Source organism: Heptranchias perlo, chromosome 20 (genome assembly GCF_035084215.1).
Source record: "Heptranchias perlo isolate sHepPer1 chromosome 20, sHepPer1.hap1, whole genome shotgun sequence".
Lineage (NCBI taxonomy): Eukaryota > Metazoa > Chordata > Chondrichthyes > Hexanchiformes > Hexanchidae > Heptranchias > Heptranchias perlo.
In genome coordinates, this window is record NC_090344.1 from 37,834,909 (window position 1) to 37,861,328 (window position 26,420).

The window sequence follows — 26,420 nt, forward strand, 5'->3', positions numbered from 1 at the left end:
CCCGTTACCAGTTCGTGGTCAGATTCTCCCTGCGTACTGCTTGTGCGTTTTATTCTGGTCCCCAAGAGTCAAGGCCGAGGAATGTCGGGGTGGGGTGTAAGAGGCATGGACACTAGGCCGAGGGCCTCAAATGAAGAGGAGCGCCCTGCACAAACACCAGGTTTTGATTTGCTCTCTCTGAGAACCATTAATGAAGAAGCAAGGTTTGAGAGTGGGGAATTGATGAAATAAATCCAAAAGCTGAGGTCAGGGAATTCTTTTGAACCCAGCACACTTCTATAAACAATAATTAATTTGTGCATTTGCCCTCTTTAAGTCCTGGGCAATGAAGAGACTGCCAGAGAAAATGAGAGGAACAGCAAACATGAAGGAATGAAAACCAGTGACCGGCCAGCCCAAAAAACAAAGGAAAAGCAGGAGAGATGCAGAGTGAGTAACAAATTTGAATTAGACTAATTTGTTAAGGCCACGTTGCCTTGTAATTTGTAATTTTCCTGCTTCATGCATGAAGAGGAGGGTCCTGTTGCAGACTCATTAGAGATTGGTGATTAGTCAACAGCTCCATTATTGTATCATGCGACGACAAGGATGCTAGAAGGTGAACAAAATGATCTTGGTCTTTTTCCGTCCAGCAATTCCTCTGTTTGTAATTACCATTCTGTGTTTGCTGATGTGCACCAGGATATCGTTTGATAAACTTGTTTCTAAATATGTTCTTGATGCATTAATTGTGTACACACAGAGGTATGTATAAGGGAAGTATGGTTTGCAGGTCTGGATATGATGTAGAAGCAGGTCTACAATGGACTTTGAGTACACTTCTGGACATGAAGTACATTTTATCTGCAACACACTTGGCAAATCTTAATCGCACCTCATAACTTTTGGTGACTGCAGACAGACCTTTGGTGGATTTAGAATGGATCTGTATATTGGCTAACTTGTCTCCATTAAAGTTGGTTTCATAAAGACTCATTTAATCCCAGATTTTCTCCCTTCTACTGACCCCAGGATACAGAAAGAAAGGACTAGAGTTTCTATAGCGCATTTGATCTTGGGATGTCCCAAAGCATTTCGCTGCCAATGAAATGTAGTGATTTTTGTACTGTAGGGAAGCAAAAACAGAAAGCGGAGTGGGGGAAGTGGGACTAAAGCAGATAGCTTTAATATGGCAAAAGCAAAACACTCTGGATGCTGGAAATCTGATATAAAACCAGGAAATGCTGGAAACGCTCAGCAGGTCAGGCAGCATCTATGGAGAGAGAAACCGAGTGAACGGTTCGGGCCAATGATCTTCTCATCAGCTCTAATATGGAATTAGTGCAGGCATTGTGGGTTTTATGCTTCAAAATTTTTGAAACCATAAATTTGACCTCTAACATTTCATGATTACAAGTGATGCAGATTACAAACCAGAGTAAAGGTATGCATCCATGTTCGTTTTCAAGAGACCCTCCTTAAAATGAGTCCAAATGAGTGCCACTCCTGCGGCTGATCTGTGTGTAGCTCGGTATATGGACCATACTTTGTGATGTTAATTAAGTTTGTACTTTTCAACCAAAATGAATGATTCTCACTGCTGTCGACTGACATTTGCTAAGTGTGTTTACGCACATGGAGGAAAAAAAGATAGTAAGAGCTACAAAAAAGGAATATGAAAAGAAACTGGTGAGGGATATTGAGATGAATACAGTTTTTACAATTATATTAATAGAAACGGGGGTAGTCCAAGGTAATGTGGGTCCTTTAGAAAACATTTGTGGGTAATATTGCAAATGAAAATAAGGAAATGGCAGATTTTGAATAATTACTTTGTCAGTCTTCACAGTCGAGGAAGAGGATAATATACCTGACATTCTCGGGAAACTAATGATGAATCAAGGACTGGCACTCAGTAAAGTTAACGCAAGCAAGACAACGGTGTTAAAAAAATTAATGGCATTAAAGACTGACCCCAGGACCTGATGGTTTCTACCCCAGGGTTTTAAAGAAAGTAGGCAAGGAAATTGCAGATGGTTTAGCCATAATCTTCCAAAGATCTCCCGACTCAGGAAGTGTCCCGTTTTAGATGGGGGAAAATGACAAATGTAATTATTTGCGAAAGGTGAGCGAGAGAAAGCAGGAAATTATAGACCTGTATGTCTAACATGTCGACAAGTTATTGGAATCTATAATTAAGGGCAGTGTGACCTGAGCACTTTGAGCTGATTCGAGAGAGCCAACATGAATTTGTAAAGGTTAGGTCATGTGTAACAAACCTAATAGGTTTTTTGAGGAAATAACTGAGGTAGTAGACGGGAATGTCTATGGATGTACTTTTATAGGGACTTCCAGAAGGCATTCGATAAGATTCCATATCAGTGTGTGTAAGTTAAAATGAAAGCTCATGGAATTGAATGCAAATCATTGACCTGGTTAGGAGATTGGTTCGGCGGTAGAACAAACAGTGTAGGGATAATGGGCCATGTACTCTAATTGGAAGGAAGTGACTAGTGGTGTCCCACAAGCATTTATGCTGGGGCCTCAACTATTCACAATTTATTAATGACTTGGATAACACAATAGTCATGTATCAAAGTTTGCTGACAACACAAAGATTAGTGGCATAATAAATAATGTAGATAGGAGCATAAAATTATTAAGAGACATTGATAGATTGATAGTGGGCAAAATTGTGGCAGATGGATTTCAATGCAAGTAAGCGTGAGGTCATCCATTTGGATCAAAAAAAGGATAGATCCAAGTTTTTTAAATGGTGAAAAGCTGGGAATGGTGTAGGTCTGAAGAGACTTGGGGTCCACGCACACATCACTTATTTTGTACCGCACTACTACATTTTAATCAAAAAGGCTAATGGAGTGTTAGCCTTTATAAACAAAAGGGCTACAATATAACGGTGAGGAAGTTTTGCTACAGCTAGCCAAAGCCCTGGTTAAATCACATCTGGAGTACTGTATACAATTCTGGGCACTGCACCTTAGGATATATTGGCCTTAGAAGGAGTGCAGTGCAGATTCACCAGGATGCCAAGTGTTAAATTAGGAGAGATTGCATGAACTAGGCTTTTAGTTCCTGGAATATAGAAGGTTTGGGGTGATTTTGATCGAGATTTTTAGAATTTTGAAAGGAATTGATAGGGTAGATAGAGAAACTTTTTCCGCTGAGTCTAGGACTCAGTCAGGCCGTTCAGGAGAGAAGTCAGGAAACATTTCTTCATGCAAACGGTGGTAGAAGTGTGGAACATGTCCACAAAAAGCAGTACATTCTAGCTCAATTTATCATTTTAAATCAGAGATTTTTGCGAGCCAAGGGTATTAAGGAATAAGGAGCCAAGACCGTTGGATGGAGTAAGGATACAGATCCGCCATTCAATGAGATCATGGCTGAACAGGCTCAAGGGGCTGAATGGCCGACTCCTGTTCTGATGGCGTTCTGCTCGTGTCTGCAAATGGTGGCATACCAACTCAAGTTCCAGACGGAAGAATGGACTTCAGAACTTTGTTGAAAATTGTTTTTTGTCCTATTCTATCTCGACAGGAGGATAGATTTTCTTCAGTGCTGGAACATAAGAGCTTGGTAGGGCAAAATCAGGCAGAGGCTACTCACTAGTCCTGTCCACATCGTAATGGATGGAATACAATGAGCAGCTTATGCTTGATTTTGCAATAAGAGCTGGCGATTCATCCTAAGTTTTTTTTTTTGTTAATTGCAGCCCCATCCTACGTTCTAAAGCAGAGCTCCCTAAACTACAGCCTGCAGGTCAAACTGTGACCCTGGCATTCTGTGGTGAGCCTATATTTGAGGTGCTCGCTGACCGACCTTGCTTCCTGGCCTGGCAACTCCTCGATTGTAAAAATTCTCAACCCTGTGTTCAAATCCCTCCGTGGCCGTGCCCCTCCTTATCTCTGTAACCTCCTCCAGCCCTAAAAGCCTCAAGATCTCTGCGGTCCTCCAATTCTGGCCTCTTGCCCATCCACGATTTTCACGGCTGCACCATGAAGTGCCTCGGCAGCCTCCACCTGTCTTGGTTCCATATTCCTTAATACCTTTGGCTAGGCACTAAGCTGGAAGGCCCTCCCTAAACCTCTGCGCCTCCTTTTAAGATGCTCCTTAAAACCTAACTGAGCAAGTTTTTGGTCACCTGTCCTTATGTGGCGAGATGTCAAATTTTTCTGATAACGCTTTGTCTTGGGATGTTTCAACATGTTTAAAGGTGCTATATAAATGCAAGTTGTTGTGATTCATTCTGGTTGAATCTCATGGACCTGGAGCCAAGGCAAGAGCTATCTGTACTGTTGACTGACTGGAAAAATCCTGAGTCAAAGCAAAATACTGCTAATGCTGGAAATCTGAAATAAAAACGGAAAATGCTGGAAAAGCTCAGCAAATGAGGCAGCGTCTGTGGAGAAAGAAACCGAGTTAACGTTGCAGGTCGAAGACCTTCGGTGAGAGCTGTGGGATGTATGCGAATGAAGAGGAATGTGGATTTAAACTGCGATGTGGTGATGGACTGGGGTGGACAAATCTTAAGGAGTCATACAACACCAGGTTATAGGCCAACCGCTTTATTTGAAATCACAAGCTTTCAGAGCTTTTCGCTCCGAAAGCTTGTGATTTCAAATAAAGCTGTTGGCCTATAACCTGGTGTTGTAGACTCTTTAGATTTAAACTTCAGATGTGGTTCCCCCAGGGAGGCTGTTATCCCTCTCCCAACCTGAAGGGGGTCGCCGCAGCCGGAGGAGCGGGTGGCTTCCGCGGAGGGTTGCCTCTTGCCTGCCACGTCAAGGGTTTCCAGGTAACCGGTCTTGTGAATGGAGCGGCTGCGGGGGTGAGTGTCGGTCAGGAAGCAGCGGGAGGCTGACCGGGGGCGGGGGCGGGGGGAGAGGCTCGGTGAGCCGGGTCTCGAGTGCGAGTGTGGCGTCTCCGAGTAACCGGAGTTGAGCGGCGGAGCGAGGGGATCCCCGAGCCGGGGCCGTTACCTGCTGTCGAGGGAGGGAGGGAGGAGCGGTGTGAAAGATGAATATTAATGCAACGGTTTTAACTTCATGCAAAATAAATCTGCAATAGATGAAATGGAGCAGGGGGTGTTCTCCCCCCTCACCCCACCCCTGGCGCTGTGTGTGTGGGGGGGAGGGGTTCTGCCCCCACACGGTGGGTGGTGGGCTCTCTGTGGGCCGGGGGGGTGGGGGAGGAACAGCTCTCCCTGGGATGGGAGGAGCTGGGGCTTTCTCCCTGGCACTGGTGGGGGGTTTCTCCCCCTGCACTGGTGAAGGGGGGAAGATGTGGTCTCCCCATCGCCCTTCTAATTTTCTCCATTCAAGTATTTATCTAATTTCTTTTTGTAAGTTACTATTGAATCTGCTTCCACCAACCTTTTTGGGCATTTCATTCCAGATCATAATTTGCCATGTAAACAGTTTTTTTTCTCCTCATGTTGCTTCTGGTTCTTTTACTTTCTTCTGTTCTGTGGATAGGTGCAAAATGACCAAATTGGGGATGTGATTCTGTACTGAGAAATCATAGGAAAGGATGGGGCGAATGTGTTCAAACAAAGCTGTAAATACTGTACATGGTTTGTTATCTAATTATGCTGCAGCCAGCCTGAGACTCGTTGATGCACTGACTTCTGAAAACTGAAACTGGGCATCTTACAGACATAGTGTGCAGTTTTGGTCTCCTCACCTAAGGAAGGATATACTTGCCTTAGAGGCAGTGCAACGATTGATTCCTGCGATGAGAGGGTTGTCCTATGAGGAGAGATTGAGGAGAATGGGCCGATACTCTCTGGAATTTAGAAGAATGAGAGGTGATCTCATTGAAACATTCAAAGAGGGCTTGACAGGGGAGATCTCATTGAAACTTATGTGAGGATGTTTCCCCTGGCTGGAGAGTCAAGAACTAGAGGGCATAGTTGCAGGATATGGGGTCAGCCATTTAGGACTGCGATGAGGAGGTATTTCTTCACCTGAGGGTTGTGAATCTTTGGAATTCTCTACCCCAGAGGACTGTGGATGATCAGTCATTGAATATATTCAAGATTGTGATCGATAGGTTTTTGGACTCTTAAGGAAATCAAGTGATATGGGGATCGGGCGGGAAAGTGGAGTTGAGGTTGAAGATCAGCCATGATCTTATTGAATGGTGGAGCAGGCTCGAGGGGCCGTATGGCCCACTCCTGCTCCTATTTCTTGTGTTCTTATGTTCTTCTACAAACAATGACTGACTGGAAAAGACACTCTGGTCCAACCAGCCTGTTCCACATAAACTCTGATAGCTTGTCCATCACTATATATACGCTCCCTACCCCACCTGTAAACCATCTTGGGTGAGGCCAGAAACCGGTAAAAAGCCAGGACAATTAGGGAAAAAATTTGGAAAATTCCTTTCTGTCTTTGATGGATTTGGTTTAAGAATCCTCATTCAAACACTTGTTTTAACTGTTTCTTTAAAATGCCAAATGATGCCACCGTAATCCTTTGCTAAAGGAACTTGAAAATGATCACAAACTTATCCAATGCCTTTTTAATCTGTATTTGCCAAAACTGACCTGTGCAAAACAGAAGTTGCAGGGTTTCACAGGAGAATGTGGAGATTACATCCTGTATCATAGAATCTGACAGCACAGAAGGAGGCCATTCGGCCCATCATGTCTGTGCCAGCTCTTCAAGAGCTACCCAATTAGTCCCACTCCCCCTCCTCTTTTCCCCATAGACTTGTAATTTTCTAGTTAACTTTGGCTGAGACACCTGGCAAAATGAATGATTGCGCCCATAGCAGAAATGAGAAAAGAATTATTTCAAGGCTGTCACTTCACCTTTTGTGATGGCTACAAATTGCAAAAGCCTTTTGTCCTGTCATTTTAAGCTCATCCCAGATCACGACGTGTCTCCCCGCAGGAGTGTGTCTCCGTACTACTCGCAAGTTAGCTTCGCTCTGCTAGTATTCCACTTGCAGGTAAGCGTTGAAGTCACGTGCTGATGATCCAAACAAAACATTTTTGCACACTTGTCTAACACATGTTCCAATCACAGGTGTGTTAAATAAGTGTGAAACCAGTTCATAATACTTCAGGTTTAGAGGTGCAGTGTGGAAATTGATTGTTGCCTTGCATTGCATACCATTGCTGACAGTGACTTTTGTAAGGTGACGATGGGTAATAGGATGGTGGGGGGGAAACATCATGTCGAAGTGAGAAAGAAACCTCTGCGTAACTGAGTGGCTGATAGCTTGGAATTGGTTCTTGTCAAGAGACGTATAATGAGATGGTCTTGTCTTTCCAAACAGATTGGCACTGAAACATTGGACAAAATAAAACTCTGGTCAACATGCGGAAGAAAGTCATGATAGACTTGATCTGTGAAGTTGCACTTCGATTGCTGCTGTTTGGATTATTCCTGTAAGTGTTTCTGATTTCTGGCAATGTCCTATGTCGTGAATGAAGTAAACTCCTTTTGAGTGCATTATCCGGCAAAAATATTGAGCGTGGTCATTAACTGTCAGCAGCCATTGGTTCCAAGTTTTTTCTGGAGTCCTGGCACTTGAGGTTTTTAAGCAAAAAAAACCCCACCCAAAGCACCAGTTCTCACAGGTTTAAAAACTGCCCCTTTTACCCAGATCGGTGGTTTAAGAAGCACGTGCCACTTGTTTCTATGAAAATGGCTGTACTCTGCATTCTTTTGGGCAGTGACCAATTGCTGCTAGAATGTAAGTGGATATCGAAACCAACTCGATAACTGGGCAGAAGTCTTCAGCATCTACAGGCTGAGAGGGTCCTGCATGAAATGAGTTTGGGCAGTCTTAACTAGTTCCTAGTGGCCGTATGCCCACAGCACAAAAAAGAATGACTTACTTTATATAGAGCCTTTCATGACCTCATCGTCCGAGAGCACTTAATAGCTAATTTTGAAGTGTAGTCACTGTTGTAATGTAGGAAACGCGACAGCCAATTTGCTCACAGTAATGACCAGATTTTTTTTTATAAGCGATGTTGGTCGAGGGGTAAATATTGGCCAGGACACCGAGGCGAACTCCCCTGCTTTTCTTCAAACAGTGCTGTGGGATCTTTGCATCCACCTGAGAGGGCAGGCGGGGCCTCGGTTCAACATCTCATCCAAAAACCGGCCCCTCCGACAGTCCAGCGCTCCCTCGGTACTACACTGGGAGTGTCAGCCTTGGTTGTGAACTGGAGTGGGACTTGAACCCACAACCTTCTGATTCAGAGGTGAGTGCTGCTCACTGAGCCACAGCTTACCCTGAAGTGCACTAATTGGTTAGTTGGGCAATCAGGGTAAAATGTCATTCGACGTGGTAAGCTTTGCTGTTAGCTTGAAGCTCGGGCACATTGGGGCTGGGGAGTGGGAGCATCACCTAGCTTGCAGTACTTGACCTGGAAATGTTTGATGTTGCCATTGGGTGTTCCATTCCCCAGCACAGACCTCTTCACCTTGAGTACAGGGGGATTTTTTTATCTTGAAGTATCTTTTATAATGTTGCCTACACTGTGCACATCAGACAGACTAAGGGATAAATACTGTGTTTAAAGACGTGCAGTGCTGCCAATGAAGGAGCATTCTCGGAAGTCTTGAAAAATGACCCACTGCTTGTATTCTGCAGGATTGGCGAGTCATTGACTCCGTTCCACCGAATTATCCATCCAGAGGAGATGTGGATGTACAAAAACCCCAGGACTGAGAGGGATACAGTCCCGGCGTGGCACATGTTTGTATGTAAAGTATTGTAGCATTCTTAGCAAAGTGAAGTACTGTAGCAATCATAATCAATGATCATCAAAAAGGACTCATCCCCTGCTTTTCGGGAACCCAGTCCAGTCAAACAACCCACTTTCTGGATTTTTTATTATTCATTCATGGGATGTGGGTGTCGCTGGCAAGGGCAGCATTTATTGCCCATCCCGAAGTGCCCCTGAGAAGGTGGTGTTAAGCCACCGTTTTGAACCGCTGCATCCGTGTGGTGAAGGTTCTCCCACAGTGCTGTTGGTAGGGAGTTCCAGGATTTTGACCCAGCGACTACAAAGGAACGGTGATATATTTCCAAGTCAGGACGGTGTGTGTCTTGGAGGGGAGCGTGCAGGTGGTGGTGTTCCCAGGCACCTGCTGCCCTTCTAGGTGATAGAGGTCACGGGTTTGGGAGGTGCTGTCGAAGAAGCCTTGGCGAGTTGCTGCAGTGCATCTTGCAGACGGCACATATTGCAGCCACGGTGCACCGATGGTGGAGGGAGTGAATGTTTATGGTGGTGGATGGGGTGCCAATCAAGCGGGCTGCTTTGTCCTGGATGGTGTCGAGCTTCTTGAGTGTTGTTGGAGCTGCACTCATCCAGGCAAGTGGAGAGTATTCCATCACACTCCTGACTTGTGCCTTGTAGATGGCGGAAAGGCTTTGGGGAGTCAGGTGAGTTACTTGCCACAGAATACCCAACCTCTGACCTGCTCTTGCAGCCAGAGTATTTATATGGCTGGTCCAGGATGTTGGTGGGGGATTCGGCGATGGTAATGCCTTTGAATGTCATGGGGAGGCGGTAAGACTCTCTTGTTGGAGATGGTCGTTGCTTGGCACTTGTTTGATGCAAATGTTACTTGCCACTTATCAGCCCAAACCTGGATGTTGTCAGGTCTTGCTGCATGTGGGAATTGACTGCTTCATTATCTGAAGGGTTGTGAATGGAGCTGAGCACTGCAATCATCAGCAAACATCCCCACTTCTGACCCTATGATGGAGGGAAAGTCATTGATGAAGCAACTGAAGATGGTTGGGCCAAGGACACTGCCCTGAGGGACTCCTGCAGCAATGTCCTGAGGCTGAGATGATTGGCCACCAACAACCACTACCGTCTTCCTTTGTGCTAGGTATGACTCCAGCCACTGGAGAGTTTTCCCCTTGATTCCCATTGATTTCAGTTTTACTCTGGCTCCTTGATGCCACACTCTGTCAAATGCTGCCTTGATGTCAAGGACAGTCACCCTCACCTCACTTCTGGAATTCAGCTCTCTTGTCCATGTTTGGACCAAGGCTGTAATGAGGTCTGGAGCCGAGTGGTCCTGGCGGAACCCAAACTGAGCGTCGGTGAGCAGATTGTTGATGAGTAAGTGCCACTTGATGGAACGTGTTGTACAGTGCTATCACTTTGAGAGTAGACTGCTGGTGTGGTAATTGGCTGGATTGGATTTGTGCTGCTTTTTGTGGACAGGACATGTATGCTCTGGGCATTTTGTCGGATAGTTGCCAGTGATGTAGTTGTACTGGATCAGCTTGGCTAGAGGCAAGGCTAGTTCTGGAGCACAGGTCTTCAGCACTACAGCCGGGATGTTGTCGGGGCCCATAGCTTTTGCTGTATCCAGTGCACTCGGCCGTTTCTTGATATCACCTGGAGTGAATCGAATTGGCTGGAGACTGGCTTCTGTGATGGTGGGGATCTCGTGAGGAGGCTGAGATGGATCATCCACTTGGCACTTCTGGCTGAAGATGGTTGCAAATGCTTCAGCTTTGTCTTTTGTACTCCGATGCAGGGCTGTGCCATCGTTGAGGATGGGAATGTTCAGGGAGCCTCCTCCTCCCGTTAATTGTTTGCCCACCACCATTCACGACTGGATGTGGCAGGTCTGCAGAGCTTTGTTCTGATCAGTTAGTTGTGGGATTGCTTAGCTCTGTCTATAGTATGCCTGGTGCTGCTCCTGGCATGCTCTTCTACACTCATTGAACCATGGTTGATCCCCTGGCTTGTTAATGGTAGATTGAGGTATATGCCGAGCCACGAGTTTACAGATTGTGGTGGCATACAATTCTGCTGCTGATGGCCCACAGTGCCTCGTGGGTGCCCAGTTTTGAGCTGCTAGATATGTTCTCAAGCTATCCCATTTAGCTTGGTAGTAGTGGCACACAACACGATGGACAGTGTCATCAGTGTGAAGACGGGACTCCGTCTCCAAGGACTGTGCGTTGGTCACTCCTACCATCACTGTCGTGGACGGATGCACCAATGACTGGTACATTGGTGAGGACGAGGTCAAGTAGGTTTTTCTCTCATGTTGGTTGTCACCACCTGTGCAGGCCCAGTCTGGCAGCTATGTCCTTCAGTACTGTGGACAGTCCTTGAGCCACTCTTGGTGATGGATGTTCAAGTCCCCCACCCAGAGTACAGTCTGTGCCTTTACTACTCTCGGTGCTTCCTCCAAGTGGTGCTCAACATGGAGTACTGATTCATCAGTTGAGGGAGGGCAGTAGGTGGTAATCAGCAGTAAGTTTCCTTGTCCATGTTTGACCTGATGCCATGAGATTTCACGGGGTCCTGAGTCAATGTTGTGGACTACCAGGGCCACTCCCTCCTGACTGTATACCACTGTGCCGCCACCTCTGGTGGGTCTGTTCTGGTGGGACAGGACATACCCAGGGGTGGTAATGGAGGAGCCTGGGACAATGGCTGAAAGGTATGATTCTGAGAGTATGGCTATGTCCGGCTTGTTGCCTGACTAGTCTGTGGGACAGCTGTCCTAATTTTAGCACCAGTCCCCAGATGTTAGCGAGAAGGACTTTGCAGGGTTGACTGGGCTTGGTTTGCCTTTACCTTTATTGTGTCCGGTGACTAGTGGTTGATCCTGTTTTATTCTTTTGACTTTCCGTAGCGGGATTGTACAACTGAGTAGCTTGCTAGGCCATTTCAGAGGGCAGTTCAGAATCAACCACATGCTGTGGGTCTGGAGTCACATATAGGCCAGACCGGGTAAGGACTGCAGGTTTCCTTCCCTAAAGGAGATTAGTGAACCAGATTTTACGACAATCCGGTAGTTTCATGGTCACCATTACTACTGATAGCTTTTTATTTCAGATTTTATTTAAATAACTTAATTTAAATTTCCCAGCTGCCGTGGCGGGATTTGAACTTTTAGTCCTGGCCTCTCGATTAATAGTCCAGTAACATAACCACTGTGCTTCTGTACCCTATCGAGCTGGACATTGGTGTCCTGGAAGAGTGTTCTCATCCAGCAACACGGAGGCTACTCGTCGCGCCACCCCACTGACACCTTGGCTGACAGCTAACTCTGCACAGTCTGGGATGAACCCCCATTATTCTGATCTTTATAATTCCACTCATATCGAGTGAACCAGCAGAGGAACTTGGCCTATTCTTAAAACCCTCAGAAACCCCTGACTGGCGGTATTAAATCTGTCTTCGTGAGCAAGCTGCACGCCCTGTTTCCCCATTTATAATTTGGCAAATAACATTTGTCGTTCCTCCCTCAACAGGCCATTTCCTTCCTGACTCCATTGATGACGATACTTCTGATGAAACTGCTGAATAGAACAGAAAACGGTGATGTGAAGGAAGGTTGTTTAGGTGAGGGAAGGAAATCGATTCGGTCCTGTGTGCGGTGAATATTTTTGTTGAAATCTTTCTGGTGTACATAAAAGAACAAAAGAGCCTTCCATGTCCTCCGAACATTCCAAGGTGCGTCCCAGTCAGTTATTTTTGAAGTGCAATCACTGTTAATGTGGGCAAACGTGGCAGCCAATCGGCGCACTGCAAGATCCCACAAACAGCAAGTTGATGTAAATGACTAGTTCGTCTTTTTTTGGCGGTGTTGGTCGAAGGATGAATATTGACCACTGGGAGATATCTCTGCTCTCCTTTGCATCGTGCCATGGGATCTTTTAAGTCCACCGGAACAGTCGGGCGGGCCTGTTTCACGTCCCATGCAAAGGACAGCACCTCCCCGACAGCAGTGAAAGAGTAATAATGAATGGTCATGGGGTATGGACAGTTCTATGATATCTTGTCTGATTTGATTTTTCTACTGAAGTACAAAACCAACACTTGGACTTTGATGCAGTGGGTTCGATCTTGGCCTTTTGGCATGACAGTTCAGATTGATGGGACAAATATTATCTCTGCTGGCTGGGCAGTGTTATTCTCACTTACTGGTGGACATAGGGTTCACAGCACCAAATAGGCCCTAAATTAGGGTGGTACACTGGGATCTAGCCAAGCAGAACCTGACCTGGGGTGTGGTTGATGCAGGCACTGGGTGGATGAAATTGAAAGTGTTCCATTCCCCAGCGTTATTGTCTTGAGAGCGGGGGAGAAATGTGAGCCTCTGGTAATCTTCGTTGCTAAGTTAAAGCAGGCTTCCCATTAAGGCGCATGAAGTTTCCTTTTTGAATCTCAGATCTTCAGTCAGTTCAATGATTTTTTTTGTTTCTGCTGTGATTGCACAAATGAATTGTAATTGTTGTGCTTTCACTTACAGCAGCATCTCTGGGCCTGGTTTTGAATGGAGTCATCACAAACACCTTGAAACTAGTAATTGGAAGGTAAGTTCGGGTCTGCACAGCTCTGAGCTCACTTGCGCTTTGAAGAAATAATCCACGGTGAAGTCTGTTTGCGTGGCCTGAGGAATTTGTGCAGATCTCAGCTCTGAATGCTAACGATTTAAGTTATTGTCCGTTTTTAAAATCTCCGTGCTTAACCATGGCTCCTGTCACCTCTCATTCATTGGCTTCAGCGGTACAGCAAGAAGCACCAAAACATTACGCCTCGGCACCTTGCCTTGAGCTGACGCAGAGTCGTCTTAAAACAAGGACCACTTCTCCGTTTGCAGAGTTAGCCAGGGATCCAGAGTTTGGTGCACTTACGTGACCTGATAAAAGGCCAGAATAGAATTACTGCAGCTCAGCCTGATTGTGATCATTCGTCTCCAGTGGCGATAAATGAGAACCCTGCCTTCAAGCATCAGGCCCAGAGGCCTCCGTAATTGGGCCTTTCTTTGTGAGAGTCCAACTGATGAGCGAGCTTCATGAGGTCAGATTTCGGTACTTGAGGCTGAGCGCTGTCCAGAGTTGTGTCTCCTGTGTTGGTGGACTGACCGCATTTCCATCGGTGTATCCTAATAAAATGTTTTCTGCAGTTTTGCTTCAGATAACTTACCCTCTTTCATAAATTAGGAGGGGTCCTCGCACGCACACACCAGGGTAGCTCATAACAAGTTATTTCACCTACAGTTGGGGGTAGGGAAGAAAAAAGCACAACTTACTCCAATCCAGCATCTATCTGCTGTCCACACGTACTTTCCAGAGGAGTCACTGGACAGTCAGTCAGTTTAATTTTGACCTCCCACCCTTCCTGGACTGCCATGATGAGGCCAATTGTGCTGTCTCAACAGTGGCCTCAAGCTCAAACTAGTTAACTCGGCAGAGACTTGGACCTGAACCTGCGTTAGTGCTATATGGGAGAGCAGAATGATTTTGTGCCAGAAGAAACTTCTTAACCCAGAGTGTAGTTAGAATGTGGAACTCGCTACCACAAGGAGTAATTGAGGCAAATAGCATAGATGCAGTTCAGGGGAAGCGAGAAACACATGAGAGAAAGGAATAGATAGATGTGTTGAGGGTTTAAATGAAGTAGGGAGGGAGGAGGCTTGTGTGGAGCATAACCACTGGTACAGACGAGTTGGGCCGAATGGCCAGATTCTGTGTTGTAAATTCGATGTAGTTCTGTCTGCTGTAGATCTGACTTGCAGTTGTCGACCTCCTGAGCCACACGAATCACAAATGATATACTGTAATATGCAAATAGGGAATGTGATAAAATGTACAGGAACACCCATTTCTCTCTGCAAAGTTTCACAGCTTAAACAAGTTTTCAGATTCCTTTTTTTGAATGTTAACAACAGAAACACCATCAGTTGGGACCCCGCAGGGACACCCACTCCTCTCCGGGGGTTGGCCCGTTCTCCTTCGCCCCCTCTCTTGTGCAAGGATCCTCCCTCCCTCTCCTGGTTTGGGGGGGGCCTCTCCTGCGGGGACCGTCTCCTCGTCTCGCCCCGCCCCCCCCTCCCCGGGTAGTCCGTCCCCCTTGCACAAATGTGAACTGGTAGCCTCCGTAGAAGCTCACTATCAAACTGGCCACCAGACCTTGATAGGCCACTTGTCAGGGCGTGGAGTCCAGTAAAAGTTTCACACTCTGTAGCTGAAAGTAGAGGAGCTGTGGTGGTGAGAAAGCAGTCTGCATTTCCCACCTTACACCTGGCCTTGTTCTTCAGATGGGGAAAGGCTCCAGGTGTTGTCAACTTGCCTGTAGCTTTGTAAAGAAAGAAAGAACTTGGACAGATGGAATGTACAGCACAGAAACAAGCTGATCGGCCCAACAGGTCTATGCTGGTGTTTATGCTCCACAAGAGCCTCCTTCCACCTTACTTCATCTAACCCTATCAGCATATTGTTCTTTTCCTTTCTCCCTCATGTACTTAACTCGGTTCCCCTTAAATGCACCTATGCTTGTCGCCTCAACTACTCCTTGTGGTAGCGAGTTCCACATTCTCACCACTCTTTGGTGAAGAAGCTCCTCCTGAATTCCCTATTGGATTTATTAGTGACTACCTTGTATTTATATAGGACCATTCACGACCTCAGGGCTTTCTAAGGTGCTTTACAGCCAATGAAGTATTTTGTAATGTAGTCTGAATGGTGGATCTGGCGACAGTGTGATGGGAACTGGTGCTCACTGTTTGCAGGCCTCGGCCAGACTACTTCTACCGCTGCTTTCCGGACGGAGTGGTGACCGAGGACATGCAGTGCACGGGCGACCCTGGCGTGATAATGGAGGGAAGGAAGAGTTTCCCCAGTGGTCACTCCTCGTGTAAGTACACGCCACCGTGCGTTGATCACGTTGCCATGTTGAAAAATCCAGAATGGCCTCTTCAGTAGGCCAAACGGTTCAACGTTCCGTGCGCGAGATCAAGAACAGCCATTTGTCAGTTTTTGACTCCACTAAAGATTTGACGCAACGTTCAGCTGTTACTCGGTCGATTGAACCTTCAACCGCGCTTAATTTTTCTCTGTCCTGAAATGCTGTCTGCACTGGACATTGTGTATCTTCCATGTGCCAGAACTTTGGTCTGCAGACCGGAGACATCAATACAAGCATCCAAGCACCACCTGCATTGCCCCACTTGAACTGCAAGTCATTCTCTGATTCAACTAAAAAAAAACTTGATGCTATCATTGTTCTCGTTAGCTGCCCAACAAGCTCTGCAGTCCTTAGTGTGATGCCGTCTTGTGCTCAATGAATGCCGTGTTATCATAGTGGCAGGCTAATCTGAAGCGTTTTGATCCATCCTCAGTATCAGTGGAGAGCTGAGGTTGCAATAATACATTTAAAACATCAAAATTGTTTTTTTTTCCCCCTTCCTAATTTTCACCACCTCCCTCTAAGGAGGTGCCTCTTTGTTCATTTGCCCCTCCAAATTCCATGAGTCAGAACTGTTCATGTGGCCAATCATAGGTGCCATGTTAGATGCCCCACTGCAGCTTCTGTCATTCATCATTTGAACCCTTTGGATTACAGTGATAGTTCCATATTTGAGATCTGGAGTTTCATTCAGATACTTAACTTGCTCTTGTATTCCTCAGCTGCACGTTGTTGCCACTAGACTTTGTGGGCATATGAATATCTTTTTAAAGGCTTTTGTGTGGCCAAATTCCGGTGGGGTGCTCGAAATGCATCAGCTTAAGTTGCTGACTTCAAAATGGCAGACTCCTAACACTCGTGTAAAAGTCTCGAGCTGGGTGCAAGCCACGCTTTAACACGGTAATGTAATTGTACTGATGGGTTGCTCTCTCAGTTCAAGTGATCGTAATCTGCACGTTCACGTAAAAATCCGGTTTTGACTTTGCTGAAATGCTAGCAGCAGCAGTGACTGCACACCGTTCCCCGGCCAAGGCTGCAGACTGGCGACTTGCCCCCAAGCTTGTCACCATGGCATGTGTAAATAGCTCTTTGGAGAGGATTGCAGGGCCCAGCAGCACAGCAGCTTCCCATAACTGTACACGAGGGCAATAACTTAGCACGTGTGCAGCCAGAGGTGCAAAGTGCAACGGTCCTTGTGAACACCAGTATATTCCTTGTTTTCTAAGCCCTTGGTGTAACTCGTTAACCCTTCTTGTTCTTGCCTTCCCCCAACAGTCAGGTCTCTTTGTGCGAGTCCTGCATTGTGGGCTTGTCACTTCACCTTCATTCCTGAGTTAGGTCCTAGGTGCGCACAGCACCCTGAGAGTGAAGCAGGTTGGGCAAGCAGAATAGTCTTTAAATGTTGTTCTTTCACCTTGTATTCGCAGTTGCTTTTGCCGGCCTTGGGTTCACAGCCTTCTACCTGGGAGGGAAGCTCCACTGCTTCACGTCAAGGGGCCGTGGAAAAGGATGGCGACTCTGTGCGATGTTAATGCCCTTGTACGTTGCAGCCATGATCGCTCTGACGCGTGCCTGTGATTACAGGCACCACTGGCAAGGTGAGAAGCACGGGCCATTTGTATTGCGTAGCACCTGACCATTTCTATCTAACAGTTCCATCTTCTCATGCAACCTGTTCTAAATTGTCGTAGCAACTCCAAGAGGGTAACTTGTCTCATTATTGCTCACCCGATAACTAACGTTACATGTCTCATTTGGAACGGTGGTGAAGAGTTCGAGCGCAGTATGGTAAAGTGTGGGTCGGCAAGAAGTATTCATCTCATACAGGCTCCACCACTTCAACTGTCAACGCTTATCACGGGCAGCCAAATATATCTGCCAAATGGCGTTAACCATTTGCCAATTACGTAGAAGCCAATTACAAAGGCACTGCTTATATCATAAACAAAAACAGAAAATGCTGGAAGTAGCAGGTCAGGCAGCATCTGTGGAGAAAGAAACAGAGTTAACGTTTCAGGACGATGACCTTTCATCAGAACTGGAAGAAGTTAAAGATGTGACAGTTTTTAAGCATGCACGCAGCTGGGGAGGGAGGGGAAGAAAGAACAAAAGGGAAGGTCTGTGATAAGGTGGAAGGCAGGAGATTAAATAACAAAAGGGATGATGGTGCAAGGCAAGGAGGGTGATAATGGGACAAGTAGAGAAACAAAAGATGGGTCAAGAGGAGCTGTGAATGGCAACAGAAGTTAGCAGCACCTGGTGTTTCAAAAAATGGGAGCAGTGGTTATGATCTGAAGTTACTGAAATCAGTGTTGAGCCGGAAGGTTGTAAAGTGCCTCATCGAAAGATGAGGTGCTGTTCCCTGAAGTTCATCGAACGGTGTAAGAGGCCGAGGACAGACGTCAGAATAGTGGTGGGACGGAGAATTTAAAATGGGAAGCGACAGGCAGGTGAGGGTGACGCTTACGGACTGAATGGAAGTGTTCAGCAAAGCGATCACCCAATCTGCGTTTGGTCTCCCCGATGTAGAAGAGACTGCATTGTGAGCAGCGAATACAGTATACTAAATTGAAAGAAGTACAAGTAAATCGCTGTTTCACCTGCAAGTACAGGGTGTTGGTGATGGAAGAGTGCACCTTCCACCCCACCAGCCTCCACATTTAACAGATCATCCTCCGCCACCTCCAGCGCAATGCCACCACCAGACGTCTTCCCCTTTCAGCATTCCGAAGGGACCGTTCCCTCCGCGACAACCAGGTCCACTCTTCCATCGCTCCCAACACCCGCTCCCCTTCCAATGGCACCTTCCCGTGTGAGCGCAGGAGATGCAACATCTACCCTTTCGCCTCCTCCCTTCCCACCGTCCAGGGCCCCAAACACTCCTTCCAGGTGAAACAGTGATTTACTTGCACTTCAAATTTAATATACTGTATTCTGTGCTCACGGTGCAGTCTCCGCTACATTGTGGAGACCAAGTGCAGATTGGGTGATTGCTTTGCTGAACATCTCTGTTCAGTCTGCAAGCGTGATCCTGAGCTATTGGTCGCCTGCCGTTTTAATTCTCTCGCTTGCCACTCTGACCTTTCTGTCCTCAGTCTCCTACACTGTTCAATGAAGCTCAAGGAACAGCACCTCACCTTTTGATTAGGCACTTCACAATGTTCTGGACTCAACATTGATTTCAGTAATTTCAGATCATAAGCACTGCTCCCATTTTTTCAGACTGCAGGGGCTGGTAACAGTTCTGCTGTTGCCATTCACAGCTCTTCTGGACCCATCTTTTGTTTCTCTACTTGTCCCATTATCACCCTCCTTGCCTTGCCACATCATTTCTTTTGTCATTTAATCACTCCTGCCCTCCTTCACAGACCTTCCCTTGTGTTCTTTCTTCCCCTCCCCTCCCTTTGCCTGGGTCTGTACTTGCTTAGAAACTGTTAAATCTTTTAACTTCCAGTTCTGACGAAAGGTCATCGACCTGACAGGTTAACACTTTTTCTCCACAGATGCTGCCTGACCTGACTATTTCCAGCATTTTCTGTTTTTATTTCAGAATTTCAGCACAATTATAACATGTGAAGTGTGCTGGCTCTTTTGGGCAGTTCAGTAAGTTCTGCACATCCTGTTATCCTATTGGTATTTAAATCCCTGCATGGATAGTTGTATTTTGAGCCCACGATCTCATTCTTAACAATCACCCGTTCTAAATTCGAATCCCACCTGTGGTTCAATTAGCAGTACCTGCTACAGAGAGTTTGAGGGGGGGAAAAAACCTGTCCCCCCTGCATTTTGCCAGCTCCTGATTCTTCAGTAGGTAATTTTGGAACATTGGAAAACCTTTTGGTGTAAATCCTGGACATCGCATCTGCTCATCCCATTTGGAATTGGAGCAGGCGGGAAAGTATAGGAATCCAGTCAGCCATTTGCTTCCTTCCCTGTTTCTGTTCTGTTTCTTAACACGATTAGCCCACTCTAAGTGTTTTAACACCAACAGGACTGCTATAAGCGGTGGGGACTCTACCTTGTACAGTTTGAAAATCTAAATGTAGTTTGAGACAGCATGGTTTAAACAACTAGCAAGCTGTGTTTAACTCAAAAGAGATGCAACAACAACTTGCATTTATATAGCACCTTTTAATGTAGTGAAACATCCCAAGGTGCTTCACAGGAGCATAATCAGACACAAATTGACTCCAAGCTACATGAGATATTAGGACAGGTGACCAAAAGCTTGGTCAAAGAGGTACGTTTTAAGGAGAGGAGAGAGGGGGTGGAGAGGCGGACAGGTCGAGGGAGGGAATTCCAGAGCTTAGGGCCTAGAATGCTGAAGGCACAGCCGCCAATGGTGGAACAGTCACAATTGAGAGTGCGCAAGAGACAAGAATTGGAGGGCTGAAGGTTAGAGATAGGGAAGGGCAAGGCCATGGAGGGATTTGAAAACGAGGATAAGAACTTTTAAATTGTGGCATTCCCGGACCAGGATCCAGTGTAGGTCAGCGAGTGCAGGGATGATGGGTGAAGGAGACTTGGTGCAAGTTAGGATCTCTCTCCTCTTCTTCAAAACACCGACCTCCTCAATCAAGCTATTAGTCACCTGTCCTAACAAGTGGCTTGGTGTCAAATTATTTTTGATGTTCCTGTGAAGCGTCTTGAGATGTTTTACAATGTTAAAACTGCTATATAAATGCAAGTTGCTCGCCTTCCTTCAATAATAGCAGACATGGCATTGTCAACAATCGCTCATCCAATCTATGCCACATAGGTATAATCAGCAAGGCTTTAGCTGATGGGCCAGTACAGCTACTAGGTGAAACTGTTGCATGTAAAGAAACTGGTTTGCTCTCCTTGAGTAGTGTGCTATTTTGTTTTGCAGATGTGATGGCCGGCTCTCTGATTGGACTGGCTTTGGCGTACACCTGCTACAGACAGCACTACCCCTGTCTATCAGACCCCGAATGCCACAAACCCTACTCGAAGACCAAACTGTCAACGGCGCAGGAGCGCAAGCTATCCAACCCCAGCTTCAAACTGGATGTGTAGAGACCTGCCTGTTTAGCAGCCTGCAGCAGGGTGCACTGACCACCTCCTCACCATGTAAACTTGCTTTTCATTTTTTTGGGGGCACCATTTGCACATATTTATAATGGGACCTTTTGCAACACCGTAACGTACACACAAATACGCACACGATACATGTGCAAAGCAAGGGAATTAAATGGACTGACGAGACCAGAGCATTTCAGATTGTATTGGTTCATGAAGTTAAAATGGTTGATTTGACCCTTTTTAAGTAAGCTTTTTTTTCCTTTTGCTTGAATCTATAAATTCGCAAATAAAATACAGATGGTACGAAGGCAATAGTTCAACATGGTTGTAACAAGTAAGTGCGTTTAGATTTCAGATGGGTCCCTTGTCTAATGCGATGACAGTTTGAGTATCGTTACTTAATGAACCAACTTGTTCTGTGGAATTAACTTCACTGGGAACAAATGACCGCAACAACCTGCCCCATCCAAACTCCACACCATGCAGTTAGCTCCAGGACCAAGTGCCTGATTAATTCCACAGAATAAAATGTACCATTGGTGATCAATGCTCCCTGCCGTGGATATGTTTCAATTGAGGTTAAACAACTTTTGTGATTGCTGCTAATCATTGGATTTATTGTGATCAGGGAAGGTGTCCAATTCTCTCCTTCATAAACAGGGGTGTACTTGCAAGTTCAGATCCCACAAAAACGATAGTCTGCTCTTTAATTAATCTCTCTCTCACATATTTTAACAAAAAAGGATCTTTTATTCAAGAGGGGTGAGGGGGAAAGAGCCATTTCATACAGATGTATCATCCCACAACTTTTACACAGCATGTGGGAGGGGCAGACATTGACTACATCATGGCACTGAAATGGTATCCATTCTTGGGATGTAGGTGTTGCTGGCAAGGCTGGTATTTGTTGCCAATCCCGAGTTGCCCTGAGACACTTGTCGTGGGCTACTGTCTTGAACTGCTAGTAGTTGTTCGATACAACTGAGGTGCTTGCTAGGCCAATTCAGAGGGCAGTTCACCACTTTTTGGTGTGGAACTGGAGTCACACAAAGGCCAAACTACGTAAGGGCGGCAGGTTTAATTTCCGAAAGGGCATCAGCGAATGGGTTGGGTTTTTTTGACAATCTCTACTGCTTCATGGTCACTGACTGATGCCAGTATTTTATTTCCCGATCTCTTTATTCAAATTCTCCAACTGCCAGTGGGATTTGAACTTGTGTTCTCTAGTTTATTAATCCAGGCCTCTTGATTGCAAGTCCAGTAATGTGATCATTACACCACCGTACCCTTTTCACGGCATATTTGGGGATAGCATTTTAAAATTATTCTGTACCACTTGAGGTGACAGCCCTTCTCATGAAATGCTTCCTCATTTTGTAACAAAGCCATCACAGATAAGAGTATGGGAGAGGGGGTGTAGTTCAGTGACGTTAGGGGAATGTTGTTGAAAAGGTTACATCAGGGAGGTGGGGTGTGATTTGAACTCCATAAATTCATTAATCGTCGAAGCCTCCTTCAGCGAGTTCTGTCTACCTTGTAGGTGCTCCTAATTAGGGCTGCTAGTTTGTAGTGACTGAACAAGTCAAATTCTGTTTCCTGTTAGGATTCAGGGATTGTTGGGGCCATCAAACTCTGCTATGCCATCCATCTTTCCATGTGGGCTACAAATCAGCAGTCTCGCACATTGTCTTTCACACAGATTTGTATTGCTAAGAAAAAGCATACTTGGCAAACTGACGTGTATATTTATGTAGATGGATGTAGTGTTGCCTCAAAATTTTGCACAGAATTTAATGTGTTCGATTGAACTACCTTCTCCTCTTCACGATGAGAAGAAATGCTTGTTTGTCATGACCATAAAATGTTCATAACATTCCATTTACAGATGGGTAATGGCAGGGAGTGCCTGGTGTTCAAAGCAACTGTCTCTGTGAAGGTGAGGTTGCAAGAAAGTTGTGTGTGTCTTCATTGAAGCTGTAATAGCCACCTGCTATATTTTTTTCCTCATCACTGTAACACAGCCTCTCGATTTCCTCCATTCCCCCCCCCCCCCCCCCCACACACATAGTCCATCGAGGTAAGGAGAGGAAGCCTGCATTGATACCTGAGCTGCTTTTCTATTGGCGCCATTAAATGAGGGTTCTTTGAATCCTCCCTCAAATAATGGAAGGATTTGATGTGGAGAAATTATTTTCTCTGCAGCTTCGAGCTAGATGATAAGCACTTCATACAAAGGGCAGTGAAAATTTGGAACATTCTCCACTTTTAAAAAAAACTGTTGAGGCCTCAATTGAAAATTTCAAAAGTGAGATTTTTCTTCGGCAAGGGTATTAAGGGTTATGGAGTGGGGTGGGGATTTGGTGGAATTAATTGAGTGCTGTAATCTAATTGAATGGCGCAACAGGATCGCATATAAGTCACCTTCCAGGGCTAGTACTAAATCTAACCTCCAATCCAGGAACCTCACGAAATACCAAGTCTGCAGGTTTGCTACAGGGAGGAGGAAATTGGATTGAGCAGGGTTTCATTAATGTTGATCTCCCAGAATCCTCATATACAGGATTGTAGGGTCCAGTTCTTGCAATTAAGGGTTAAGATGTAGTGGATATTTTGCACTTGAGCCTACCGGAATGGCTCAGGTTTTCTGCCTCCTTATAGCTGGTGGGTGGTGCAAGGAGATCTAAAATTGGGGGCAATGATGTAAATTCCAAACCATTTAGATTCTATGCAAACCAGACCACAGTAGAACAGGTCCTACTGAGTTTTCATGCCATTTTGTGAAAGTGCTGGTCTCTGCTTACAAACCTGCTCTGTGTTGGGTAGAATAATGCATTTTCGAATCAGATTTCTCAGATTTTGAATGTGGAATGTGGTGGGGGGAGGGGGTGGTGCACCGATTGTTCAATCGTAAGACTTCAGTCACCAGGCTCCAGTTCAACCAAAGCTGCATCTTTGAGCCACAATTGGGTGGGGGCAGCGGTGAATACAGTATGTACATGTATACACACACACACCATTTTGCTTTTGTGCCACTTCCACCAAGACTATAATCCTGAAAGGAGACACTCTTGCACACATTCCAGTTTAGGTCATGCTGAGAGATTCCTATTCATGGAATACATGAGTCTCAACCATCGATAACTGCACCTTCACGGCGGTGGCGGTCTCTTAAATACGGTGCCAATTGGACCTTCAAATGAAATTGTTAACCTTGTTTCTCTTCACCATGATCTGCTCGCACTATTTGGTAGTCTTTGAATAGAAACTAGTTCTAATCGCAGGAAAAATAATGACCTTGTGATTAATGCTGTCTCCAATCGTGCATGTGATTCTATTGTGCCTTGTACAGCGCCCGTTCACACAAATGAAAATATTGAGATACGTGTAAGCAATTGGCTATGTACCAAAGTTGCTGCACCTGCCCGGCTCTGATTCCCAGTGCACGAATAGGTACAGCAACGGGCTACGGTAGGTGTCCAGGCAAAGGGAAGCAAGAGGCAGCACACATCTTGGGATATTTTTGATCCATTTCCCTGGGATGTGAATTTCACAAAAATGTGGTAACTACAGAACCAACTGTTGTCTTTTTGTAAATGTATCAATTCACTGACTGTACTGTGAATATACAAGGGAATATTGTGCCAGGTTTTAGTCCTGTGTTGATCACTCTGTCTGAACAAAGTAATCTTAAGTCAACCCTGTGTATAAATGGATGTTCTCTCTCTGTTTAACTGAACCAAATAAAACAAAGACAAATATTTAAAACTCAGTTTTAGATTTCTTTCTGGTATTTTTCTCTAAAGGGCTTTATCCACAGGGCACAGTGATGAGGGTCGGTGAACAAGCCAAGCCTTGTCAAGTGTGCAGGCCATTCCAGAATCCAAGCCCTCCTTCAATGTCAATGTGTACTCCATGCAGCTGCTGTCAGTACAGAGGCGACTCCTTCAGAAACAGCAGAGGCAGCTTTCTTGGAAAAATAAAATCCCAGTGCACTGGTCTATCTACAATCTCCCACAAAGAAAAGCTGAGGATAAATATTTCACAATGACTGGATGGAACCTAAGGCTTCAGTCGTAGCACTCTTGCCTCTGAGTCAGAAGGTCGTGGGTCACAACACAGGTACATCCTCCTGAAGCACTCTTTGCTCCTCCTCGTGGTTTGGGATCTAAGATGTCACAGAAGTGATGCCTTGCTCTTCACCGGTGACATGAACAAAATGAGCCCACAAGCCTGCATTTTTCCTGTGACAATGGAGACGCTGGGGTAGATTTTGACTTTGTGCGATAGTGCAAAACAGGCGATAGTGAATCGGCAGCCCATTTTACATCTCTCCCCATTATCGTTGCCATTGACTTTGTTGGAAATAAAAATAGCCAGAGATATGAAACGGTCTGCCGATTGGCAATCAACTGTTTTATGCTATCGTACAATGTCAAAATCTAACCCATTGAGTTATAGGAAATGGATCTAGGTTATCCAACCATTTGTAACATCAGATGTCCAGTTAATAAAACGGTAATGACGCAAGAAAATAAAGGCCACAATCATTCCAACCAATATGCGTCATTGTTCCACAATTACTGTTTTGGCTCACATGAAGAATGGCATTTTGGGAGAGGGTTGAGTAGATATTAGTGCTTGCACTCATCAGGGAGAGATTTGGTTAGACCCTACTCTAACATTACTGGTGGTGACCCTATCTCTATCATTACTGGTGGAGACCCTCCTCTTACCGTTCCTGCTGGTGACAATAATGCTAAAGGATCAAGGGATATGGGGAAAAAGGCAGGAACAGGGTGCTGAGTTAGATGATCAGCCATGATCATTTTGAATGGCGGAGCAGGCCCGAAGGGCTGAATGGCCAACTCTTGCTCCTATTTTCTATGATTCTATGAAAACAGAAGTAGAATGCATTACATTTAATGAAATACCACACACCACCAACTTTACCAATGTTAAATACCTGGTTCAGATCCGCTCGAAGTCTCCTCTCCGTTTAGTAGAAATCCGAGGCGCCATGTCTATCTTCACAGCTCAGCGATCTGGTGTTGGGGACCATCGTTGCTGCCAGCTTCTGCACTTTCTCTACAGTTCCGATGTATCTTCTGCACTATGGTGGAAAAAACGGGGCACAGTCCTCCAAATGAGATTGTACTAAAACTTGAGACAACCCTGTTACTGTGGTCCTAGTTTAGCATTGAATAGTCTGGGCCATATAGCCTGGGACACTGCTTATTCTGGCTGAGTCCTCCTGATCCTGAGAACTTGAACCTTGAGGGAGCAATGAATGATCATCCCCAATTCTTTTCCTCCTGTTAACTTTAACCGACACTCACCCATGTTATATTCCATGCCCTTAATATGAGTATCTCTGTCATTGATGCACCAACACAATCCTTTCTGACCACCTGGCCTGCAGGTTGAGGCAACTTGGTCGTAACCAAGCAGCCTTTCCTTAGTGTTGTGAAAGGAACAACAAATATAAGACTTAGTCTTGTGACAGGGCTAATTGGAGGAAGATGAAACCTCAGGTTAGCATCTCAGCTATTGTCCAGACTTCAATAGCCACAATAAGGCTCCGTTCAAGAATTCTGAATCCAAAGCCTTTTTGTTTTAACTTGATTCTTTCATCCCACCATGAATCTGCTCTAAAGTTCAGTGCATAAAATAGTCCAGCCCA

General features: G+C 45.6%; 1 protein-coding gene across 2 annotated transcripts; it reads left to right on the forward strand.

The window, feature by feature from the left end:
* The first annotated feature begins 350 nt into the window (after positions 1-350).
* LOC137335718 (phospholipid phosphatase 4-like) lies at positions 351-24,509 on the forward strand. Of its 2 annotated transcripts, none has more exons than XM_068001022.1 (8): positions 351-429; positions 7,285-7,396; positions 8,614-8,722; positions 12,259-12,349; positions 13,260-13,323; positions 15,522-15,646; positions 17,125-17,295; positions 20,568-24,509. In XM_068001022.1, the coding sequence occupies exons 2-8, from the start codon at positions 7,326-7,328 to the stop codon at positions 20,732-20,734; spliced, it is 798 nt and encodes a 265-aa protein (XP_067857123.1). In that variant the 5' UTR covers positions 351-429; positions 7,285-7,325; the 3' UTR covers positions 20,735-24,509. The 2 variants fall into 2 exon arrangements, with proteins under 2 accessions (XP_067857123.1, XP_067857122.1); XM_068001021.1 differs by lacking the exon at positions 351-429 and adding an exon at positions 4,759-4,828.
* The last annotated feature ends 1,911 nt before the right edge of the window (positions 24,510-26,420 follow it).